The sequence below is a fragment of the Argiope bruennichi genome, chromosome X2 (assembly GCF_947563725.1).
Source record: "Argiope bruennichi chromosome X2, qqArgBrue1.1, whole genome shotgun sequence".
Classification (NCBI taxonomy): Eukaryota; Metazoa; Arthropoda; class Arachnida; order Araneae; family Araneidae; genus Argiope; species Argiope bruennichi.
In genome coordinates this window covers 58,479,233-58,501,868 of record NC_079163.1, presented here as the reverse complement: position 1 = coordinate 58,501,868, position 22,636 = coordinate 58,479,233, and the positions used below count along the sequence as shown (strand labels likewise).

The window sequence follows — 22,636 nt, the reverse complement described above, 5'->3', positions numbered from 1 at the left end:
CAGACATGTAGTTCACCATGTTTTTACTTATATTTGCTCTATAGAGTTTCATCTAAACATATGCAAAGAAAACCGCATAGATTAAAATATAAATTAATAATAGGAATGATCTGGTGAAACTGAAAGAAATTTTTAGGATTTCCAGTAAGAACTTTTTTGAGTGAAAGAGGAAGACTTTTCTAAAAATTGATTCTTTAAACACTTATGGAAAGTTGACGTGGAAATTTGACATTTTTGCTTTTGCACATTCTCTGGAATTTATGACCGATGTAAATTTGTTTTTGTACCCAAGTTTCCTATATTATATTCCTGGGCAGTACACCCTGTAGGTAGACTGTTCGATATGGACAAATAAATAAAAAACTAGAAATATGACAACACTTTATTAGCTCAAATTGGTCAATTTAACAAAAGCTTTTCTATTCCTTCAATTTTGAATAAGCCTTCAGTGAATCGTATCGGAGAACTGATTCAAAAGAAAATTTATATTTTGTTTGCAATGCATCTCGGAAATCGATATGCATCATGTAGATATTCAAAGGATTTCGGCAGTCGAAATAATGTGGATAACCGGAACGTACACAACAGAACAAATTCTATGAATGTATATAACTGTTTACATAAGAAGTCTTTCGAATATATAGAAGTTTTCCTACCTTTGAGCGGTACGAAAAAAATTCAGATTTATATTTTGCTGTATGGCCGAAAAGTTGACAGGGGCATATTTAACCCTTTAAAGGGACATTTTTTTCTAGTCATATTATGTTAAAATATTTTTAGGCTTGAAATTAGAATAAGATAAAGGATTCATTTAGCTTATTAGAAAAATTTAATTTGATTAATTAATTAATTTGGTTAATTAATAATTAAGTAACAAATCAAGACACAATATTTTGTCTGCGATAAAGAACTGAAGCATCTAAGTTTCTGACTTACTAAAAAAATTTGTCAGAACTTATGCCAACCTACATAATTTCATACAAAGATTGATAAATTTGGTGGGAAGCATACTTCTCACGGCCTTAGAAAGGGTTAAATAAAAAAAGAAACATTATTCAATTCTGATAATATTTTCCAATGACTCAAAATATCTAAATTTTTGAAAAAATGGAGAATTTTATTATTATTCAATTTTTTTAGAAGTTTTGCTTCTGCATTTTTTGTACCTCCTCTTATACAAAGTATCAAAGAAAAAATATAATACTCGTCAAACTATTCGAATACGAAATTTTAACTCATCGCCCTGTTTCAGACCTCTCTTTGTACAAAAAAAAAACACATTTTTGGAATTACGTTCTTCTGTTCGTCTGTTCTCTTTGTTTGTTTGAGAGCATGATTACATAAAAACGATTTGAGCTAGATGGATGAAATTTGGAATATGGTATTAAAAATTTTGCAAATTTCTTTCAGATTTTGAAATTCTATTCAAATAGAGTCTGTCTGAATTACAGGTAACACGATAACTATCAAATGAAAAGAGGCAGATGGGTAAAATTTAGAGAATAGTTACATTATCTAAAATGTAACAAATCATCATCGATTTAAATCAGATTTGGAATCAAATCTGTCAAGAGGCTGAATGTTTGTTTTTCTATATTTATGCATGAATGTAAACGCAATAACTCAAAACCGTAATGACTCAAATAAGTGACATTTGGTAGATGATCTTGTAATTTCAGTTAAAGTTCTGTGTCAAATTTGGGTTTTATTCAATTGGAAAATGATGATCGAAATATATAATAGGTTTTCTGGTACTTGTATATTAACTGCATTCCAGCGATCAATCGCCAAAAAAAATCGCCAAACATCACACGTTAATAGACTATTTCGGAACAATTATTCGAAAATAGTATGTGGTTACTAACACAAAAGTACCGGTTTTCTTTACTCTCTCTCAACTTTCATGTGCGGTACTCTAAAAATGCTCGAATGCCACTATTGGCACTCGCGGCTTTGTCCAGCTTTCACGATTTTATACGGGAGTAGGCAGGTGGTAATATTTTTATTAAAGAGTATGCTAGAAAATTTCGGAGAGACCACTTTAGCTGGTTTAATTCTTTAGTATCGAAAATTACAACAGGTACTGTATAAGAAAAATAATTATTTCCCAGTTTATAGAATGTCTCACGATCGGGCAAATCACTTGAAATTTATGAAAAAATGCAAAGCTTGGACAATTTTCATAAATGTTAAAAAGAAATTTGTACCAGCTTAAAAGCTTATGAAAGTAATATACAGCTTACAAACATGTACACTGTGTATCCTTTAAAGGAATTGTAATTATTCCAGAGGAAATAGAAAAACATTTCAAAGTGTTTTTAAATTTTGCCGATAGTTCAGCTTTAGCCTGCGTATTTGAATTCAAATCACTATTCAGTGTCCAACTGGGAATATCACACCAGAATCCCGTTCCTTCATGTGTTGATTCTCGTGTCTATTACTCTCAGATGCCATTGGTGCCTCCATCTTGTATTAGCTATCTATTATTCCTATGTCAATTAGATGTCTAGGTGCCACTCGTCGTTAATTAATAAACTATGTGTTATGTGTCATTAATCCATTAGTGTTTATTTTGATTTATTATTTTCAGTTTGCTTGTGAAACAAATTCGTCAATATCCACAAAAATCACGGGACAGTTCTCTGAGTGCCCTTAGCCGACCAAGATAACTGATAAATTTCCTATATACGAGAATCTGTTTCGAATAATAACCTGCGTAAATTTCGAATCAGCATAAAGTTAAGTTTTTCAGTTTTTAAAAATTCAGTGGCACAAAAAGGAAACATATATATATATATTTGACATGGCGTTAGTTCCATGTTTCGTATAATAAGGTTTTGTAACTCATCAATACTTTTTATGATAAGTATTGTTATCTTCGGAAATTTTACAACCGAAATAAGAATAGAACCAAATGAAAAAAATTAACTGATGAATTTAAAATTCAAGAAAACACACTCTTTCATGTCTCTACCTGTAAATGTGTAATAAATGAGTACTGCTCTTTCAAAAAGATTCAGATCTCTGCGAGTGTCCAATTTACACCAACCGTATGAATGAGAAACGTAATACTATTCTCTTGTACATCTTGAGAAAAGTTTTAACTACCTTCATAGATCAGGAAAAAATAATTCTTTGAATACGAAGGAGATGATAAAATTGAAAATTATATTTAGAATGAAAAAACTAACCAAAGCTAAAGAAAGGTTGGGAGGGATCCTTTAGATGAAATACAGACTATTTATTTTGACTTTCTAGGAATTGATAAGGAATCCAAGTTACTAGTCTAAGATCAAATCTTCGTAGCAGATAAAGAAAAACTAAAAGCTGCTGCATTAAATAGTCATCTCAGTAGAGTATCTGTTAATGCGGCTGCTGCCACAGCATCCAGTGTGTCTTAAGACATTAGTATAGTAACAGATACTTTCAAATTTACTGATAGATATACAATCAGGAGGGATAAGAACCACAGTAGAAAGAATTTAAAAACAGCAGGATAATAAACAGCTAAATGATATTTAATTTCACGGAAAGAACGCTGACACCTCAGTTACAGAAACGATTAAATCAAAAGAAATTTCGTCGAACAAGGAAGAAGGGTTATAATCTTATCACCAAAGTACTTGGTTTGATTTCTCTTAACCATATGTCTCCGAACTCCAAATCTATTAAATGCATTGCATCTAACTTAAATTAATACAAGATTTCACAAGATAATTTAGACGTCGTTGGCTTTGACGGTACTAATATTAACACTGAAAGGAAAAATGGCGCTTTTCATCAATTCGAGACTTATAATGGGCGACCACTGCAATAGACTGTTTATTTCATATCATTATGTTACCTTTCGGTCATCCTTTGTAGCATGCAGATGGGGAAACAACGAGTGTAAGATAATTTGGGAACCTATTGGAGAGAATCTCAGGTGGCGCGCAAGTTAGCAGTGATAGAAATTTCTATGAATAGATAAAGCCGTTTCAACAATCCAAGCTTAAAACCAACAAGACTTGCGAGTTAAATTATAAATATTTTAATAAACTTGTTTTGTATTCTTAAAGACTTCATTTATACAGTCTGTTTGGGATGCATTTTAATCATAAAAAGTATGGATAATTAAAATAAATCGATATTAAATTTTAAAAATTACGAAAATTATTAGAATACTACATTTTTTCGTAAATTTTAAAGGATAACCCCGATCGGATAATATTTTCGATACATTAACTATTTTTGTATGGTTAAAAATTGCAATAGATGCATTGCGACATTCCTGCATTGCAACATAAAAAATACGGGAACAAAATTTAAAATAAATTACAATTAAGAAGCGAAATTCTATTTTTTTAAAAATATTTAGACATTTTGAGCGATAGGATTTATGCTATAAATTGAAACTTGTCCGCCCAATATATATATATATATATATATATATATATATATATATATATATATATATATATATATATATATATATATATATATATATATATATATATAATGATTTTTTTCAAACAATCCTAGAGTGCATCCCACTGGTGTGTGAATGAATTAGCAATAAATTTGACTTTGAGTGAATGATGTGTGCCCATCTTGAATTCCAATCAAACATATTTGATGTTTCTAGAGTGTCCTAATCATGATTGCTTTATGTCATTACTGCATTACAACCAATGGAAATTCTTTGCCAACGAGAGGGAGCCCATTACACATTCCTTTCGGGATTCAGCATTCTATCGAGGGGTTGAGCGCAAAGGCCATTTGTGTTCATTTAGATAATCAGATCTGAAATGTCTGAGAAATTAGGACAACTGGTATCGCCACTAGGAACTGATATATATGAGAGAGGAAAAGCTCGTTGAAATGAAGGAAGCAAATTTTACTATGTGACAGTCAACGTGTTCTTCCATTTCACAAGCTGTGTCTTTCCTCCATTTTGTATTAATTGCCATAGAATCAAACTTTATTCAAACTAATTCTTCAGGAATAAAACCATGATATTTCAATCTGGCTTTGATGTTGGTAATAAATAGGAACAAAATTTCTACTTGAGTCCTTTTCCCAAACTCAGTTTATTCTTTTGATACATGACTGAAATGAGTTGACACATTTTAAACACTTTTAAAAATTATTATTCAGGATTCACGTACTGAACACTAGAACCATATTAATCATATAGCAAATTGCGTAACTGTAAAAAAAAATGATTTTGATCCATTTTTACGACTTTTCAAGGCACATATATTTAGACTTGAATCGACTATATATCGATTTGAAATAGAAATTTTATCTGCTTTGGCAATGTTTACAATTGGATATTTAAGTTTAAACCCAAATTAAAGCCCAACAAAGCTGCATAATAAATCAAGCTTCGAATCCACGTTTTTTGATGTTTAAAACCAAAGTCATATTTTTGGTTTAAAAATATCAAAAGTTTTTTAAAAATCATATTCAAGGCTATTATGCTTTTTAAACTTACATTTTTCTTCATCTGTATAATCATCTTCACTACAGTTTGGCAAACCATCGCAAACTAGCGATTTGTCAATACAGTATTGAGGCATAACGTTACAGACAGTGGAAGCGGAGTTTAAGCAGTAATGGCTGTTTCGGCAAACATGTTGGTCACACTTCCCTGAAACAGAAATAAAATTAGTCATTAATTCATTTTCCTCATACGATATCTTATTTAACGTTTGCAAGCAAATTACTAACAAATGTTAATATATTGACCAAATGGATGTGAATTAACTATATAAATATATTTAAAAAATAGAATAAGTTTCCTCTAAAAGCATAAACTATTCAAATTCCACAGGAAATTTCTTTACTTATTTCTTACAAAATACAAATGTTTTAGAAAACACACGTAAAAAAGATAAAATAGTATATAATTTTAATGGATATACAATAACATGAACTGTAGAACTAACCAATATCAAATTATATATTTTGTCTGATCAATAATTTCATCCAATCATCAAAAGACCAGAGATGTATTACAAAAAGAAATAAGAGAGTGTTGTAAAATAAAAATTTGACGGCATGAATGTAAGATTTAATCCTTTTAACACTTAATAGAGTTCGATTCATCCTTACTTTCCATTATAATAAGTATACGAGTATGTATATTAATATAGTTGTTAAAACAGCAAGTAGTGTAATCGTCACAAAACTCTATTTTGATAAAACCCCAATATGTAGATCTCTTTCGGCACAAAAAACCATTTTTGGAAATATGTCCACCTCTCTGACAATAACTTAAAACCTAAACAAGCAAGACAAATGTTATTTTATATGCAATTTCTATATCATATATCATATCCGATTTTAGAAATTTTTTTATTAAAAAGAAGGAATTATTTTTGTAAATATGTTATTTATTATTTTTAGAAATATGTCCACCTCTCTGACAATAACTTAAAACCTAAACAAGCAAGACAAATGTTATTTAATATGCAATTTTTATATCATATATCATATCCAATTTTAGAAAAAATTTTATTAAAAAGAAGGAATTATTTTTGGAAATATGTTTAATTATTATTTTTGGAAATATTTCCACCTCTCTGATAATAACTTAAAACCTAAACAAGCAAGACAAATGATATTTAATATGCAATTTTTATATCATATCCGATTTTAGAACAGTTTTTATTGAAAAGAAGTTTGTTCGTCCGTGTACACAGGAATAAGATAACTTAAAAACGCAATAAACTAATTGAATGATATTTAGCCTATTTCTTTATCAAATGACCTTTTAATTAAATTTCAGATTCGCCTTTGTTTCGTTTTAAATTTCAGATGAAATCCAATTTTTGGCTGACTTCCCTTTATTCGAGTATAAGCGATGAGTTTAGTTTAGTTAGCTTAGTTATATTAATATCCCGTTTTAAAAGCAACACTAGGGCTATTTTGGGACGGACCTCGTAATTTTGAACCACGTTCAGATGATGGGGACGGCACCTGAGCTGGAATCCCTCTCCAAAGATTCCACACCACATTAGCGGGAGGACATTTGGCTCCAACGGATTTAATGTACACCAGAACCGCTTACACGACAGTTCGCCTTTGGAATATCTCTCGGGTCGAGGCATTATCACCAGGCCACCGCGACCTCGCATGTAAGCACATACTTTAACTACAAGAAGTTAAATAAATGAAATTTCTATTTTGAAGTTTGTTTTTGACATTCAAGTTATAGATTTATAACGTATTTCAGTACCAAAGAAGATATGTAAAATGCATACTCCTGCATATAATGCATACTTAACGACGAAAACCGAAGAGTACTGTATTGCAGAAATATACAAGAATGTACAAGTCAAAACTGTCACGCTCTTGCTCTGTCCCAAAGCATTTTCTTGAATTTCTTATATTTTTATAAATATGTAAAATACCATTTTAAGCAGTTAAAACGTTATGCTCTACAAGACTTTTTTCTCACAATTGCTCTCACCAATTATTCAGGCTTTCATTTCTTGAGGAACAAACTAATAAGGTTGACATCAAGCAAAACAGAGAAATATAACCTAATCGATATCGTTTTTTACCTCGGAAGAAATCTTTTCATTTTTATGGCTAGGTGTTTACTGTATTTCATTATTAAGTACGTTGAACGAATATTGGATGACAGTAATCGCCAAGCTCAACATCTAATGTTAATGAATTATCCAAAAATCGTTACGTTCGTTTGCTACACATTTTACACTGATTGTTTATTCAAGACTTCTGGGAGACCGGGCATGCTGACAAACGAGGGAAGATAAAGAATGACTCAGTTAATGACTCAAAATCCACTTTTACGAATACTTCAAGTGCCCTTAACTTCTAAAGAATAAAAATTGCACAGGAAAGTCACTACTGTTATTTTAATTTTTGATGTTCTTGTATTTTGTCTGATGTTTTGTAATTTTCTAGATTTTCAACTGAATACCTCGTTGATTAACAGAGAAAATATTTGGTTATTCTATCCCGTACATGACTTTCTTAGACAATTCTCTTTTCTCAATCATTACATCTTATAACTTTAAACGAGCAATTCTTGTATATATAGAATTTTATTTCGTGTATCTCGGAAACGGCTTGAACGATTTCGATCATATTTTATATTTAGATACGGTTTTGCTTTTTAAGTTTATCTATATAGATGGCTCATTTTTTAAAGATAAATATTGAGATGTGACTATGTTCTCAATGTTAGATCCCGCGTTTTCAGTTCAATTAGATTTCGTTTATATCCTTAAACGAGCTATAAGATAGGATTTTATTTACGATTTTACAAAAAAAGCCGAGCGTTTGGTTTCCAGGTAATATTTATAGACCTTTAACGTTTTTAATCGGGGTACTGACTACCTCATCGTCTTGACTCTAGTGTTTTGTACTGTTTTCTATTTGACAGTTATGTGCATTTTTATTTTGAAACATAAATTGTTCCATAACATTCTATAAGGTATGTGGTTGCACAATATTCTTACCACTATTTTTGATCCACATTATTCTTACCACTATTTTTGATCCACATTATTCTTACCACTATATTTGATCACCATTATTCTTACCACTATTTGTATCAAAATCGTATTGTTTTAGACTTTGTGTATTGCAACTATTTTTAATTATTTATGTTGTATATATAAATGTCGATAGTAAATAAAGTTAGTTATCTCAAATTTGTCTTGTCTTCTTGTTCTTCTTGCGTACAGCCGACCACTCCGCCACCACTGAACGTAGCAGTATCGACAGGATTTGTTGTGGCCGACTGCTATCTTAAGTATTGTCCATCCTTGCATTGACCGATTTGTCAAATTGACATTCACCTTGAGGTAATTGGCCACAAAGTGGTCAATTATTGTCCTTCTTCCTTATCTACAAACTCTCAAATAGTTGGTAAAAAACTGACAATTTTTGACATCATGTCCTTCAGAGTTTTAAGATTACCTGGTACCATCAGTACTGTACTTAAGTCATTATTTATAATTTTCAGATTTTTTCTTAACTCCGAGATTTTAATACATTCCTTTAAATAGTGGTAAACAGTACCGATTCCTCCACAAATGCATTTATTGTCCTGCATTCTTCCAAATCTTTGGAAATATGCAGGAAATCTCCCATGTCCCGATATAATTTGAATTATCAGTGGATGGTATCTTCTTATTTTTATTTCTGGATTAGGAATAAAATCGAAAGTTACTCTTCCGTTTTTGGACATATACCATCTGTCAAACCATTGCAGCTTTACTTCTTCTCTTAATTCCCATTTTAAGACACCATTTGATTTGGGGACAACCATATCAACACCCTCTTTCTGTGCCGCCAACTTTGCATATTGATCCGCCTTTTCATTACCATATATCCCAATATGGGCCTTAACACAATTCAACTCTATCCACTTGTTAGTTTTTACACTTTTTATCTTTTCTTTTATCGTCCATATTTCCTTATTACTATTGTGAGAAGATTGTATGGCTTGTAGGACTGAGAGAGAATCTGAAAAAATTGAGCACTTCTGTCCGTCCTCCACCCTTTCACAAAATTTGTCTTGTCTGAATGGTAACCAGCTACCTACAGGCATATAGACTTGCAGATAATATTAGCTTTTCAATTTTAGGAAATGTGTCATTTCAGATTGGAACACACAAACTTCAACAAGAGCATTGAAAGCAAAGAAAGAAATAAGAGGGGGGAAAAAAAGGAAATATTACTAAAAAAACTCTCGAGAAATAATTCCTTTAAAATAAATAAAAAGACCGATACTCATAACATCAGTTGAAATTTAGAAAGTACAGTACAGTTTCTGCATGTTTTAAGATTTATTTTTATCCTATATCAGAATAGAATGTTGCAAAAGTTCTCACAAGAAGCAAGCTCAGGGCTTAAAAGGAGAGAAATTTATGTCTAATTCTTTATACTAATAACAAAAAACTCGATTTCTAGTAATATTAATTTATTATGAGGTTAAGGTTTAAGCACAATAAATATTTTATTACTTATTATTAAAAAATATCTACCAATATTTAATTAATTAGTACATTGTCTTATATCGTTTAAAAAATAAAAATATATTATCTTTTATCAGGATTATCCCTTTGCCCCAGTACCGAGGCAAGATCATATTTTTGCTTTATCTTTTTAAAATAGCAAAATAATACTGATAATATTAAAATAAAAAATTTCTCCTACTAAGGCAATAAAAGATCATTTAATAATGTACGAAAAGACAAAACAGTTAACCTCAAAAACTTAATTTATTAAAAATAGTCAACAGTTAATATCATCAGTTTGCCCTTATCTTCCACATAAACTTGCTTGAGATTTCTATATTCGCAATTTAATGACCCGAGGTGACAGTTAAGGTATCCTGTATTAACAGTGCATGCATTAAATCAAAAGCATGATGGAATTTTATGTCCTACTATAGAATGTATATGGTCATCACATTCCAATATTTTGCATTCCAAAAAGATCGAGACTAAAAAAATGCACTTTAAAAATTTAGACTCAGTGTAGAGCTACCAATTAGCATATGAAATACACATTATTATTTTTATAAATAAGATAAAAATGATATTTTTGTTGAAGACACAGCGCTCGTTTTAAAATGATATTTTGATTATCTCTTAAATCAAATATTTAGAAAACATTCATGCAAAATAAATAAAAGGTCAGTCTTTTATTATGATAATAAATTGATTTTTTACTTGTTTTGCCCCAAGTGACGAACATCTAGTAGCTCACCAAACAAATCAAACTATTTTTTTTAAATTACGGTCCCGAAGTTATATTTTTCTACATTCTGAAAACATTAGTAATAAAAAAATGGAATTCGACGATTTTCTTATTTCATGTAAGCGGAAACTTTTTAATAAATTCTCAGCTGAAATAAAGAGACGGCTTCAAAATGTAGTTAAAATATTAGTTTAATCCTATTTTAAGCCAATAAATTAAAAAAAAAATGCGGGAAATTTGGGAGACATTATCTCGAAAGAGAAGTCTTAAATTACATAAAAAAATCTCAAATAAAATTCTTATTGAAAAATATTTTAATAAGGAAAGAATGACAGAGTTAAAATAGATAATTTGTGATAAAATATAATGTAGTAGAATTTGCTTACCATGAAATTCGAAGCCCACGGCTGTCCAAACTAATTTAAAGCCCATGATTTTGTCCGTAGATCCTTTTTGCTCTGATGTCACTTTGGTTTTAAATCTAAAAGAAAAAGAAGCTACCTTTCTTACCATATTGTAAACATACATTTTATGAAAATGTGTTCAAAATATTTTAAGCATAAAAACTAAAATTAAATGTCCTTTTTCTGAAAATATGTTGTTCTGAATCTTATATATGATGCCTATAAAATAACTTATTTAGCGTTCAATTGGAAAAAAAATATGTACAGCTAAATGTAATCAAATTTGGTCAACATACTATTCCGGCCAAGAAGTTTTGACTTGAAAATGTTCTAATTTTTGCCACTAACAAATATATGGCACTTTAAAAACACAGTTAGTCAAGTCAGCAGAAATAATTACAAAAATTACAATTTCCTCTATATATTTTATTTTGGTATATGGATGACACATGTAAGAATTGAGAGGTCAATTAGTTGACCTCTCAAATCTCATATCACATAGACACATTAAATGTTACGAAAAGTAAGTCATAATTGTCAGATTTTGTCTTAATTTAAATACTTGTGTAGAAATATTCAACAGCAGTTTATGGAAAAGAGAAAAAACTAAGTAACGAAAGGAAATTAACATTCAATTCCATTTTTTGGATTGTTTGTTCTGCCGCGGAACAAGGCAGTTCAGTGTTAAAATGTCAGACTTGTAGCATTTATGCGATAATTTAATGTGGCTAAATTTTCGTTACTCGCTTTGTGAACTGCACTTTTCAAATGACTCTACAGCTAAAATCACAGGAAATAAGATCTGCGTATTGTGTTGGTGGAATACAAGGAAATTTAAGAGCCCTTTTTGAAAATGTTGTTATAGAACATGCCTCCAGTGTGAGGAGGTGCACCATCTTTCATGGATACGTTCGACTGTTCTTGGTTCGAACGACACTGTGGAAGTTATGGAATATCATTTTTTGAAGATTTATTCGATATTTCTGTAGTAAGGAACAAATGATTGGGCTATTTCCAATGTATTTCTTCCAAAGAAATACTGAGCCAGAATGAAAGAAGTTGTGGATCTACGATATCTGCTGAAAAGGAATTAAGATTCTATGAGTTCCATATACGATATTTTTGTTTATTCATAATCCAATGGGGCTAAAAATGCGCTTTATCAACCTATAGGATAATGAATTACCAAGCATCTTTATCTTATAAACTGAATATTGTTACTGTAATAATATTGTTAGCCTTCCCTGTAACCTGCTTTCCAGCATCGTTAGTTCTATCACCGGAAAGACCGATTTACAATCATTTGTATTGGATGCTGCTCGGGCGTCGAGCCAGTAATCCCAAAGCTTGGCTTTTAAACTTGACGATCTGGCGACGAATTTGGCGACAAAAGAGATAATGCTGGGAACTTCGAGAATTTTAACGATCCATCCAATAAGAACTGAGAAACGCCTGATTGGCCTAGAAGGTTCTCGGCCAGCCTTCCGGGAACTATAAAAGAACGGTAGTCTCAAGCTGCAGTGAATCGTAGTCGGAGTCGTAGACAAGTAACGAGTCGTCGGGAGGATAACGAAGCAACGGCGGAATAATCCAGCATTGTATGGAGCTCAAGCGAGTGCTGAACTGCTGTGTGCCAAGTCCTGGCGTTTATTGCAGAAGCAGCGTCGTGTCATGTGTGGAGTAGCCAGTCGTGTAGTAGTGACTCGGCAATTGGATACAGCTAAAGCGAGGAGACAATGGAGAATTTCAGCCGTTTGGAGAGACGAGCGAAGCTCTGAGAATCCTCTTTCCCGCTGAATTCTGTCTTGCCGCTTTGTGTGCTATAGTCGATTACTACTTGTGGGGTACTGTTTGCTGCAGTGTGCTGTCCCGTATTCGTCTCGGCTGTAAATATTTGTCGTCTTTGTGTCTTCGTGTTAAATAAATGTCGTTGTTGTTGATTGTTTTCACACCATACCCCCACTATAAGCGAACCCGGTGATTTTACGGACTTAGTAGTAATAGTGAAAGCCGTAACAATATAAATAAAAAAAAATACAGGAAGGTTACTCATTGCCATCGCAAAGTTGCTGGGTATGGCTAATGTCATATAACTGTCATTATTTTGCGAAAATATTTTCATACGATAGTATAGGTACATCCAGTTGCCTGGACATTGGCCTAACGCTGTTGCTTCTTTCTTGATATCCTCTACTGCTGGAAAGGTCTCACCATCGTGATTAATATGTTTCCGTCCTCGTTCTGGTATATGGATTTTTTTATGCAGATCCTATATCATTTATTATTTTCAAGGTGTTGATTATTAAGTGTATATTACATTTACTCTGATCATACAATTTTTTTAATTATTATTAAAGCACACCATTCATTTGAACATAACATGGCATAAATGGACGTACTAGACACCAAGGAAAGTCTTAGGTTAATAAAGCCCAACAATCAATTTGTAAAAATTAGCATAATTACGTTACTGCAGGCATCTCTAATAACGATAAAGAGGAATGTGTGTGTGTGTGTGTGTGTGTTGGTGCATTACAGGCTAGACCACTTGACCAAAAGCTACCAAATTTGACACATATATACGTTGGAGGGTGGGAATGTGCGCGATTTTCTTGAAACTTTAATTAGAATTTTAATTAATCAAAAATTAAGCTGACATTTTGCATTTTTCCGGGATAACTCCTGAAAATAGCCCTAAAAAGAATTTTATACTGTTTCAAAATTTAAAAAATTGTCTTTCATTATACCAATTTAACATTCGTGCAAATCTTTCTTAAATTTTGGCAATTTAAAAAAAATGCATTTTTGCTTTATTTCTAACAATATATTACATCATTGCTCTGAGAAACAAACCGTCTTCATTGTTTCCAAAAATCATTTCCAAATATTACGACACATATCTATTTAAAGATAAAAATGTCTATTATTTAAAAATATGAAACATATCAACAGCATAAAATATATCAATATAAAGTATAATAAAAATCTTTTTTTATGCCTTATCCTAGCAGGAATCAAGCAAAAATATTTCTTTTAGTGCAGGTGAATGCTTTATTATCTGATTTAATATTATTTATAATGATTTTTGTCAATATCTGAGTTGCTTGTTAGTGAAAGCTTAACAACACGGAAGTTTTTTTTCAACTCTCTTATTGGAAATTTTCCCATATTTTAAACTCTTCATCTAAGGCCCTCTCTTTCTGTAGTTCATACAGCGGACGGAGTTCTGTTGTTTTTGTAAGAACAATTTTATCTGTAAAACCTTTGTTCAGACAACTAACTATGTTCGCGCACTTCTCTTTATCCAACAAATAATTCGAAAAACATGTACTGCAACAAGAATGGTGTCTTGTTTACTCAATTTATGCACATAAATACTGGTCCTGCTACAGCATCATCTATTGGTGAACTATGGTACACATTTCTTTTTTATTAAATAAAAGTTAAACTCAGAAATCACCATTATTCAAATTTAATTTTATATGGAACAGTAAAACGCACTTGAGAACTTTCTAAATAGGAAAAATTATTTCTATTTATTTCACACTAATTTCACTTTGAATTTTTGAATGTGATTCACCATAATAATAACGCTTACGAACGATATTTTAAAGAGGTTAATTCCTATAATTAGAAGTTACAGGACTGTTAATTTATTTTAACAGAACCTCGATTATTTGAGTTGACTAGACGTGCTTGTGTCGATTTATTAGAAACTTGGTTAATAGAATCAAAAATTTGAATCAGAGTTTCTTTACTTTCGATAAACTTTTCAAAATTTTTTTATTTGAAATTTTAAAATCAAGCCCACAAGCACAAGTGTCTATTAATATTTCAACTCAAATATGAATTATTAATATAAAGCAATTGCGAATGTTTCTGATCGTCGATAGTTTTCGAATTTTCAAATGATTTTTTTTAAATATCATTCTCCTATAACAACGCTTGGATACATTTGTACGTTATTAAAATGTATGGAATATTCTATATCCTTATTGAGTTCTTTAAGAATGGAAATATGTGTTTTTAAAATTTTCTCTAAGTAATTTATTAAGTAACAAAAAAAAATCGTCTAACGATGATGACTTCTTAGAAGCATTCTCATCCTGAAAAATGTCTCCAGTGCAAACTTTTAGCCTTTACTGAAAACTGCGTTCACTTTAAAAAAATAAATAAATTTTAAACACAATTCTATTTTCTAGTACCGGTTCTTTTAAAAGAGATTACGGTTGATACATTGCCAGATAATCCAACAGATCAAATTTCTATCAAAACAAAAAACGGCATTTGTGGAAGGTTTCACTGAATCATTATATTTCGAAATATTAAGTAACTTACTATGTAAGAAAAAAAATCATCTAATGGTAATGGCATTCTTTACGAAAATTGACTCCGGCGCACACTTTTAGCCTTTTCAGAAAAATGTGTAGACTTTTTTTTTTTAAAGAAATGTAAAACGCAATTCAATTTTCTGATACCGGCTCTTTTAAATAAGATCTTGGTTGATAACGGGCGGATAATCCAACTATCGAATTTCTAGCAAAACAAAAAAGTGACATCTGTGAAAGGTTTCACTGCATTATTATATTTCGAAATATTGAGCAAAATGTATTATTGCTTAGCTTACAGTGAATATTTTTATTTCAAAGTTGAATGGCTGTTTCGTTCGGTGAGGTTTAATGGCATAAACGCAAGATTTGGTTATGCTGCGCCAAACAGGTAGTATAAAACAAGCTGTAAAAATTCACTGGTGAATATTGCAAATGATGGCATCTTATGATAAAAACCATGAATAATAAAAAACGAGTAATCCCTGTAGCTAAAATATAATGGAAAGTAAAAACATAAAAATATATCTCAATAATGTTCAGAAAAAAAATATCAAAAGTTGCGGAAGCAAAAGATTTGAATGGAAGTAAAAACATGTCACGATAATTCTTGTAAAAAGCGGTCTTAAAAATCCTTGTAGTCTGTTAACATTAAATACATGTTGTCATGGGTAAGGTTATTTATTATTAAATTATAAAAAGCTTTAAAATCAACCCATAGAAATGAACTCTTTTTTAAAATTTTTATTTCAAAGCAGTATCTTCAGTAAGTTAGGGTTTGTAAAGAATTGTTTTTGCTATTCAGAAATAAAAGGGGTTTCGTCAGTGGTTTCTTTGGAATTATAATCTATGGCATTTTCATTTGTATATAATTCGACTTCATTCTCAGTCTTGTAGTTGGAGATATTATCTATTGGCATGTATTTAGACTTAAAGGTACCGATTATAATTTCATTGCATATTTTGGGGCCACTTTCCGCATCTATTTAAAGATGAGAATCATCGACCATTATAATAGCAGAAGTCAAAACATGTAAAGATGAAGATTGTTCTTCGGAATTTAAAGGCTGTTTCTTATTTGATGGATTTCAATCTTTAGTTTTAAGTTGCTTCTTAGGTTTTTTTTCTATTTGCAACTGTTTTAAAATTGGTAAAATCTGTGAGACTGACACTAAATCAAAGTTCAGAGCGAAATCATGTCCTACAGTTTGACAGTAAGAAAGTTTTCTTTTTGTAAAGAAATGCATTTCATAATGAAAAAAAAATCTAAAGTTCATTAAATGACAAGTTCGGAATTTTCTAATGTCCACTAGAGAGGGTAGAATTCTTTTTGCCTACATGATATTGATTGATATCCGGTTCTGATGGCATTGTTCCCCACGGTGCCTAGCAACAGCTCTGTCCATCAGCTTCGATATTTCCTATAGTGCTTGCTGGAATCCACGCACTTAGGATCCCCCTCGTTGGCAGAGATCACCTTTAATGTGAATCTTAAGAATGTGACTCCCTATCAGATAACCACTTAAGTGGCTAGCTACCAGCCGAATCGATACACTGGGCTCTAATTTGCACAACCTATCTATGAGGCGCCAAGAACGGACAATTTGTGGATTCTGGGTTATCTATGAGAAAGAAGAAACAGAGGGGCAACTACTTCTCGGAAGAATTCCCGCAGTTCCCGTAGAGAAATGAAAGTGAAAAGTACAAAAAAGAAGACGCATGAGAGAATTAATTTGAAGGAAGAATAATTATCTAGATATTTCGGACCCTCACATCCACCTAAAGAAAGTGAATCACTTCGGGGGTCATAATTTGAAGAAATTTCGGAGATTGGTTATAATGTTTTAAAGGCTCTCAAACTTTGAACTTTAATGCAAACTTGAATAGTGCAAAATACAAATAAAACACTTATTAGGTGTTTGCATGTATTTTGATCATTTTTCATTTTAAAAAGGCATTTATTGAGAAAGATTGACACAATATATATCAATTAAAATATTTTCCATCATTTTCTACAACTTTTTCCCACTTTCGTCCAATAAGTTTTGCAATTGATCGTCTTCGAATTTTGGTCTTCCAGGACGTTGTCGAAATCACCACTCTTAAATCGTTGAAATCAAAACAAACAATCGGAGTATGACGGAGCAGCATCATCATAGGTTTCTAAAAGTGTCTGATGGGCTTCGGCAGCAATGAATATCGAAAATATAATTTTGAGCGTTCCATGATTGAGGTCTTCATATACTGAATAGTTCAATAATACTGAATGTTTAATAATACTGTCAAAATGATAACAATAAAGTAATAGTAAATTGTTAAAACCCAAAACCATTGTCGTTTATATTGATACTTCGCATGTTTACCAATAGATGCCCCTGATTAAAATACATGCAAGCACCTAATAAGAAGTTTGTGATTGCAAATCTAGGCGCATTGTTAGCATAAGTTACTTATAAGAAAAAGCGTGCCATGGAGATGAATCTTAATGAATTTGGGGGTAAAATGGAGGAAAAAGAGAATCCAATAGACGAAGGAAAGCAAAATCCTAGGGGAAGTAGAGGAAGACACTGATATTAGAGAATGCTGAGTTCCGATCAGTAATGAAAGTGTACTATTTAGAGAGTAGTTGTCGAAAAAATAAAATAATAGGGATCTACAAAGATAGGGTCACCATAGACTGGATCATATTTCTTTTCTGAACCATCATTAGAAACAAAATTTGATTTGGAATCACCAAAATGATGAAACCTACTAAGAGCTCCTTCAGCCGAATCAGAGAGGCCGCGGTGGCCTGGTGGTAAGGTCTCGGCTTCGGAACCGGAGGGTTTCAGATTCGAGACCTGATTCCAGCGAAGAACCGTTGTCTAAGGAGGTCTGTTGCGCGTTAAATCTGTTCTGACCAAACGTCCTCCCGCTGGTATGGAGAGGGGGGTGCCAGCTCAGGTGTCGTCCTCGTCATCTGACCGCGGTTCAAAATTACGAGGTCCTTCCCAAAATAGCCCAAGTGTTGCTTCAAATGGGACGTTAATATAACTAAACCAAACCAAACAATCAGCCGATTCAGTCTACCAATATTGAATGTAAATAAAACTATTAGCAAAAATGATTCAAATTATCTCCAATTACCGGGATAATTGTGTTGCTTCTTGAATTGTTCAAATATGCCTTTTTAAATACTTTCAAATCCTCATTTGTTTGAATCCATTTAGCAAGGCCGAGAAGTGCAGCATTTTCATCATTACGAGTGCATAAAAATTTTTCAGATAATTTGATCGCTTCAAAAGAACATGACTTTATCCATTACAAAGTTAGTTAGTTCATTACAAAGACAAAATGAAACAAAGTTGAATCGTTCAATGGAGCGCATTTTCATTAAAAACATTCTTTAAATTTCTGTAAAGTATTTTATTTACTTATCATGCGGGAAGAATTTTGAATCTTCCCGCTAACTGGAAAAATGCCACAAAATCCATTTCAGCTTTCACTTGACTTAAAATAAACCAAAAGAATGATTCAGAAATACAGCAGAATCTCGCCATAATTAACTCCCAAATCGTATTTGTAATCTGAAACGTTCGCTATTCATAATGCATGCTTTTTTTTTACAAGAAAATTGTCTAAAGTCATTTGTCTTTAATTAAGTTTCAAAATTTGGAGAAAATAGAACATAGCCTTATCGTTAAATGAATTTGTAACATTCATAGCCTTATAAAGGTGATGCCTTCTCTACATACGATACAATAATTTACCACTGCTTTCAGTATAACCCTTATTTCACTAGATAATTATTGCTCTATTGAGTCTATTATTTCCTACTACTCCTCTGCAGCCTTTTACTGTGACACAAAATGCAGCTTTATAAGTCTTTTTGGCAGTTGCGGGAACGTTCTCCTACCAACATATCGAAATCTTTTCTGTAAACCTCTAACACTACAATCTTGGTCAGAAACACAAGATCGTCGTTTAATGTTTCAGAGTCACTTGCTGAAATCCTTCAGAGTAGCATTTGGTCAAAATTTCTCGTTCTCTCGAAATAAACACTCAAAATAGACTTATATAGGTCAATCCAGCATGTGACGCAAAGATATCTCCTCCTCATTCATTCTGCGAAACATCGCTCACTAAAGAGTTACTTTTTTATATTTCGTTTCTTAATAATGCAAATCAGTCGTTATGAGAACTGTTCGTAATTATATTCTGAAATCAATTCTTATTTTTATATTCTTGTTATATTATAGATATCACAAATCTTATTCTATTCTTGTAATTGAATAATGTAAAACTGGCGATTTTCTTAATAGACAGAATATCATAAAAACAAGGAAAACCTATCTTCCTTATGTTTATAATAATAAGTCGTTATATCAAAAACAAAATTAAAAATTATTCCCTCTTTGCCAAATATCAAACTGGTTTTTCATCTATAATTAAAACTTCGAGTGACAAACATTACAAAATTTCAATATTTCGTTAAAGCGATTGGTAGATGCTTTGTGAAAACCCATCGATCAAAACTGATACAACAGTTTGTCACTTTGAGAGAATCAATAAATTTGAATACTTCATGTGTAGAATAAATAAGCGACGATGAAAATAAATATCCTTGTCTTTGTAAGAAAGGAAAACACAGAAATTATGAACCAGTCATTACCTCCACCTATCATTTAAAGCAAAAATCAAAAGTTTTATCTACAATACTCACTTCTGCTGAAATGAAATATTCACCTGCATTCTTCTATCATTAAAATGTAATTTTAACCTTATTCATTTTCTCTGGCAAGTTATTTTTCCTATTTGATGAGTTGTAATTGTTTGAAGAACTTCAAGCATTAGAAATCGAATAATTGTATTCGAAGTAGAGCTTGTTATGAAATAAATTTTATTATTTTCAGAAAAAATGTTTCGATGCCCGAACTATAAATGATTCAGCGTTTTATTTCTTCACAAATCTGTAAAATGCTTCGCTCAGTATGAACTTCTATGTCTTGTGCTTTTATTAATAAAAGCAGTGTCGCTTTTGGCTGTAATTTTGTCCTACCCTTTAACCTTTAAGCTTCGGGAACCCAAACTCCGAAAAGTTACTTTGAATACGGGCATTCAGTGAGAAAAGCTAGAAGATGCTTTCCCCTTCTTTTATAGGTGATTGTTGGAAATAACTTATCCGATTTCGACCACCCATAGTGTAATTGGTCATGTGTCCTCTCCCTCGTAACCAGGTTGCTTTTTTTCGGTTTTACCACGACTTTACCACGACTGAATCCTAGAAAAAGCTTTTTATCGCAGTTTTATCTATTTTTTTTCCCTGAAATATTAGTTTACTAATTCTGTAGGAGAAAGTATTGAATTAAATATTATGACATTAAATAAATTGTAAATAGGATAATTGCTGTATTGTTATTTAGCACATTAAAGAAAAAGCTTTTTATCGCAGTTTTATCTATTTTTTTTCATTAGTTTACTAATTCTGTAGGAGAAAGTATTGAATTAAATATTAAGGCATTAAATAAATTATAAATAGGATAACTGCTGTATTGATTTTTAGCACCTTAAACAAAATATTCCCAATTTTTCAATCGTATTTGTAATTAAATAAATTTCTCAAGAATCACTAAAGCTGTAAAGTTAATTCCTATAAAGCTTGAACACATCATTGTGAATTTTATTTTGTTATTCTTCTAACTTATCAATTTTGATAAAATGTGACGATTTATATATCATGCATAAAGATCCTAATTGTTTATATTTCCTTTTTAAAGATATTTTTATTTCTTTATGCATAACACAGATAACAACCATCTGCTGTTTTCTAGATTAAAATATCTTTGAATGTTTAAGTATTAATATATTGCGCTCGCAGAAATCGAATATAATTTTTATTCCTAACACAGTTCGAACGGTTTTTACTATAATTACTAGTAATTTTTTTCCTATTCCATTGTCAATTCTTACAATTTATAGTGATTTTTTTTTTTTTGCTGAGAATTTCAATTATTCATTGCAATGTAGTATTTTTCAAAACTATGCTCAATTTTGCAGACAATAAATACCCGAATAACAACGAAAAAAAAATTATTTTTCTGCAGAAAAATTTACTAATACGTAGGTAATCACCAGATTTAAGACAATTTTTAAAAAGTAAGATTAGATATGGTTTACTTAGAATTCGACACATAAGATTACATTGTGATAATATTACGCTGAAAAGTAGTTAGCCAAAAACTTTTAAAAAAAACTTAAAATAATATATCTGGCATTCTAAATGATCAGCATTCCTTATTAAATACAAGTATTTTTACTAGCAGCTGATTAAGATTATCTTTCAGAAATGCTTAAAATTAAATCTTGAATTCCTGAGTTTTTTATGCAGCTACTTTATTTTATTTCAATACAAATATTTCTGGAATAATTTAAGTGTTTAGTAACTTCTCAGTGGATTGAAATGAAGGTATAAAGATTTTAATATTTCTCTTCTGATATAGAAAAACTACTAATTATTATTTTTGATAGATTTTAACATCCTTCTTCAATATTTTAAAATTAGAATTAAAACTTTTAATGAATGATTAATTATAAATTATTAAATCAATCGATTTCATAAATTATGAAAAATAATGCTGAAACCGACAGCTTACTTAAAAATCAAAACCAAAATGTATTTTTAGCAGGAATATATCAAGTTCAAGTATTAAAATTTAAAGCTGAAAAAAATTGTAGGTCATTTTAGTACTGTGTTAGACTAATACATTAGTGATTGGGAAGTATATATGCCCAAGACTCCAAAAGGGGGGGGGGGTAAGCATGAAGACAAAACAAAGGGTTTTGTAACTGTTCAATGTAAAATTTAATGACAGAGTGAAAAAAAAAACTCCGAGGTTCCATTTAGTTTTTCTACATCATTTGTGACGAATGGGAGATAAGAAGTAACAATTTATCTAGGGTGTCGATTACCTTCATAATACCATTCCGCCAGAAATAAAACTTCAAGTAATTCTTCTTGTTCAAATGATTAGTAAATTCTTTCAAGTAAATTCTTGTTCAAATATTTAGACAGATAGATGGGTCCAACTATAACCATATATTATTATAAAGTTACAAAATTATATTAAGTTAAAATATTAAGGAATTTATAAAGTTAAAAAAATTAAGAAGCAGGGGAAAAGACGAAAGTTAACAACGAGT

At 31.1% G+C, this 22,636-nt stretch overlaps 1 protein-coding gene across 1 annotated transcript in view; it reads right to left on the bottom strand.

Annotated features, from left to right (window-relative positions):
• Positions 1-22,636, bottom strand: part of LOC129960836 (cubilin-like) — a 131,616-nt gene that overhangs the window by 11,416 nt on the left and 97,564 nt on the right. The window contains exons 7-8 of the mRNA XM_056074505.1: positions 11,112-11,206; positions 5,477-5,632 (exon numbers count right to left, since the gene is read on the bottom strand). Coding sequence (XP_055930480.1) covers positions 5,477-5,632; positions 11,112-11,206 — 251 coding nt within the window. The remainder of the gene's footprint in view (positions 1-5,476; positions 5,633-11,111; positions 11,207-22,636) is intronic.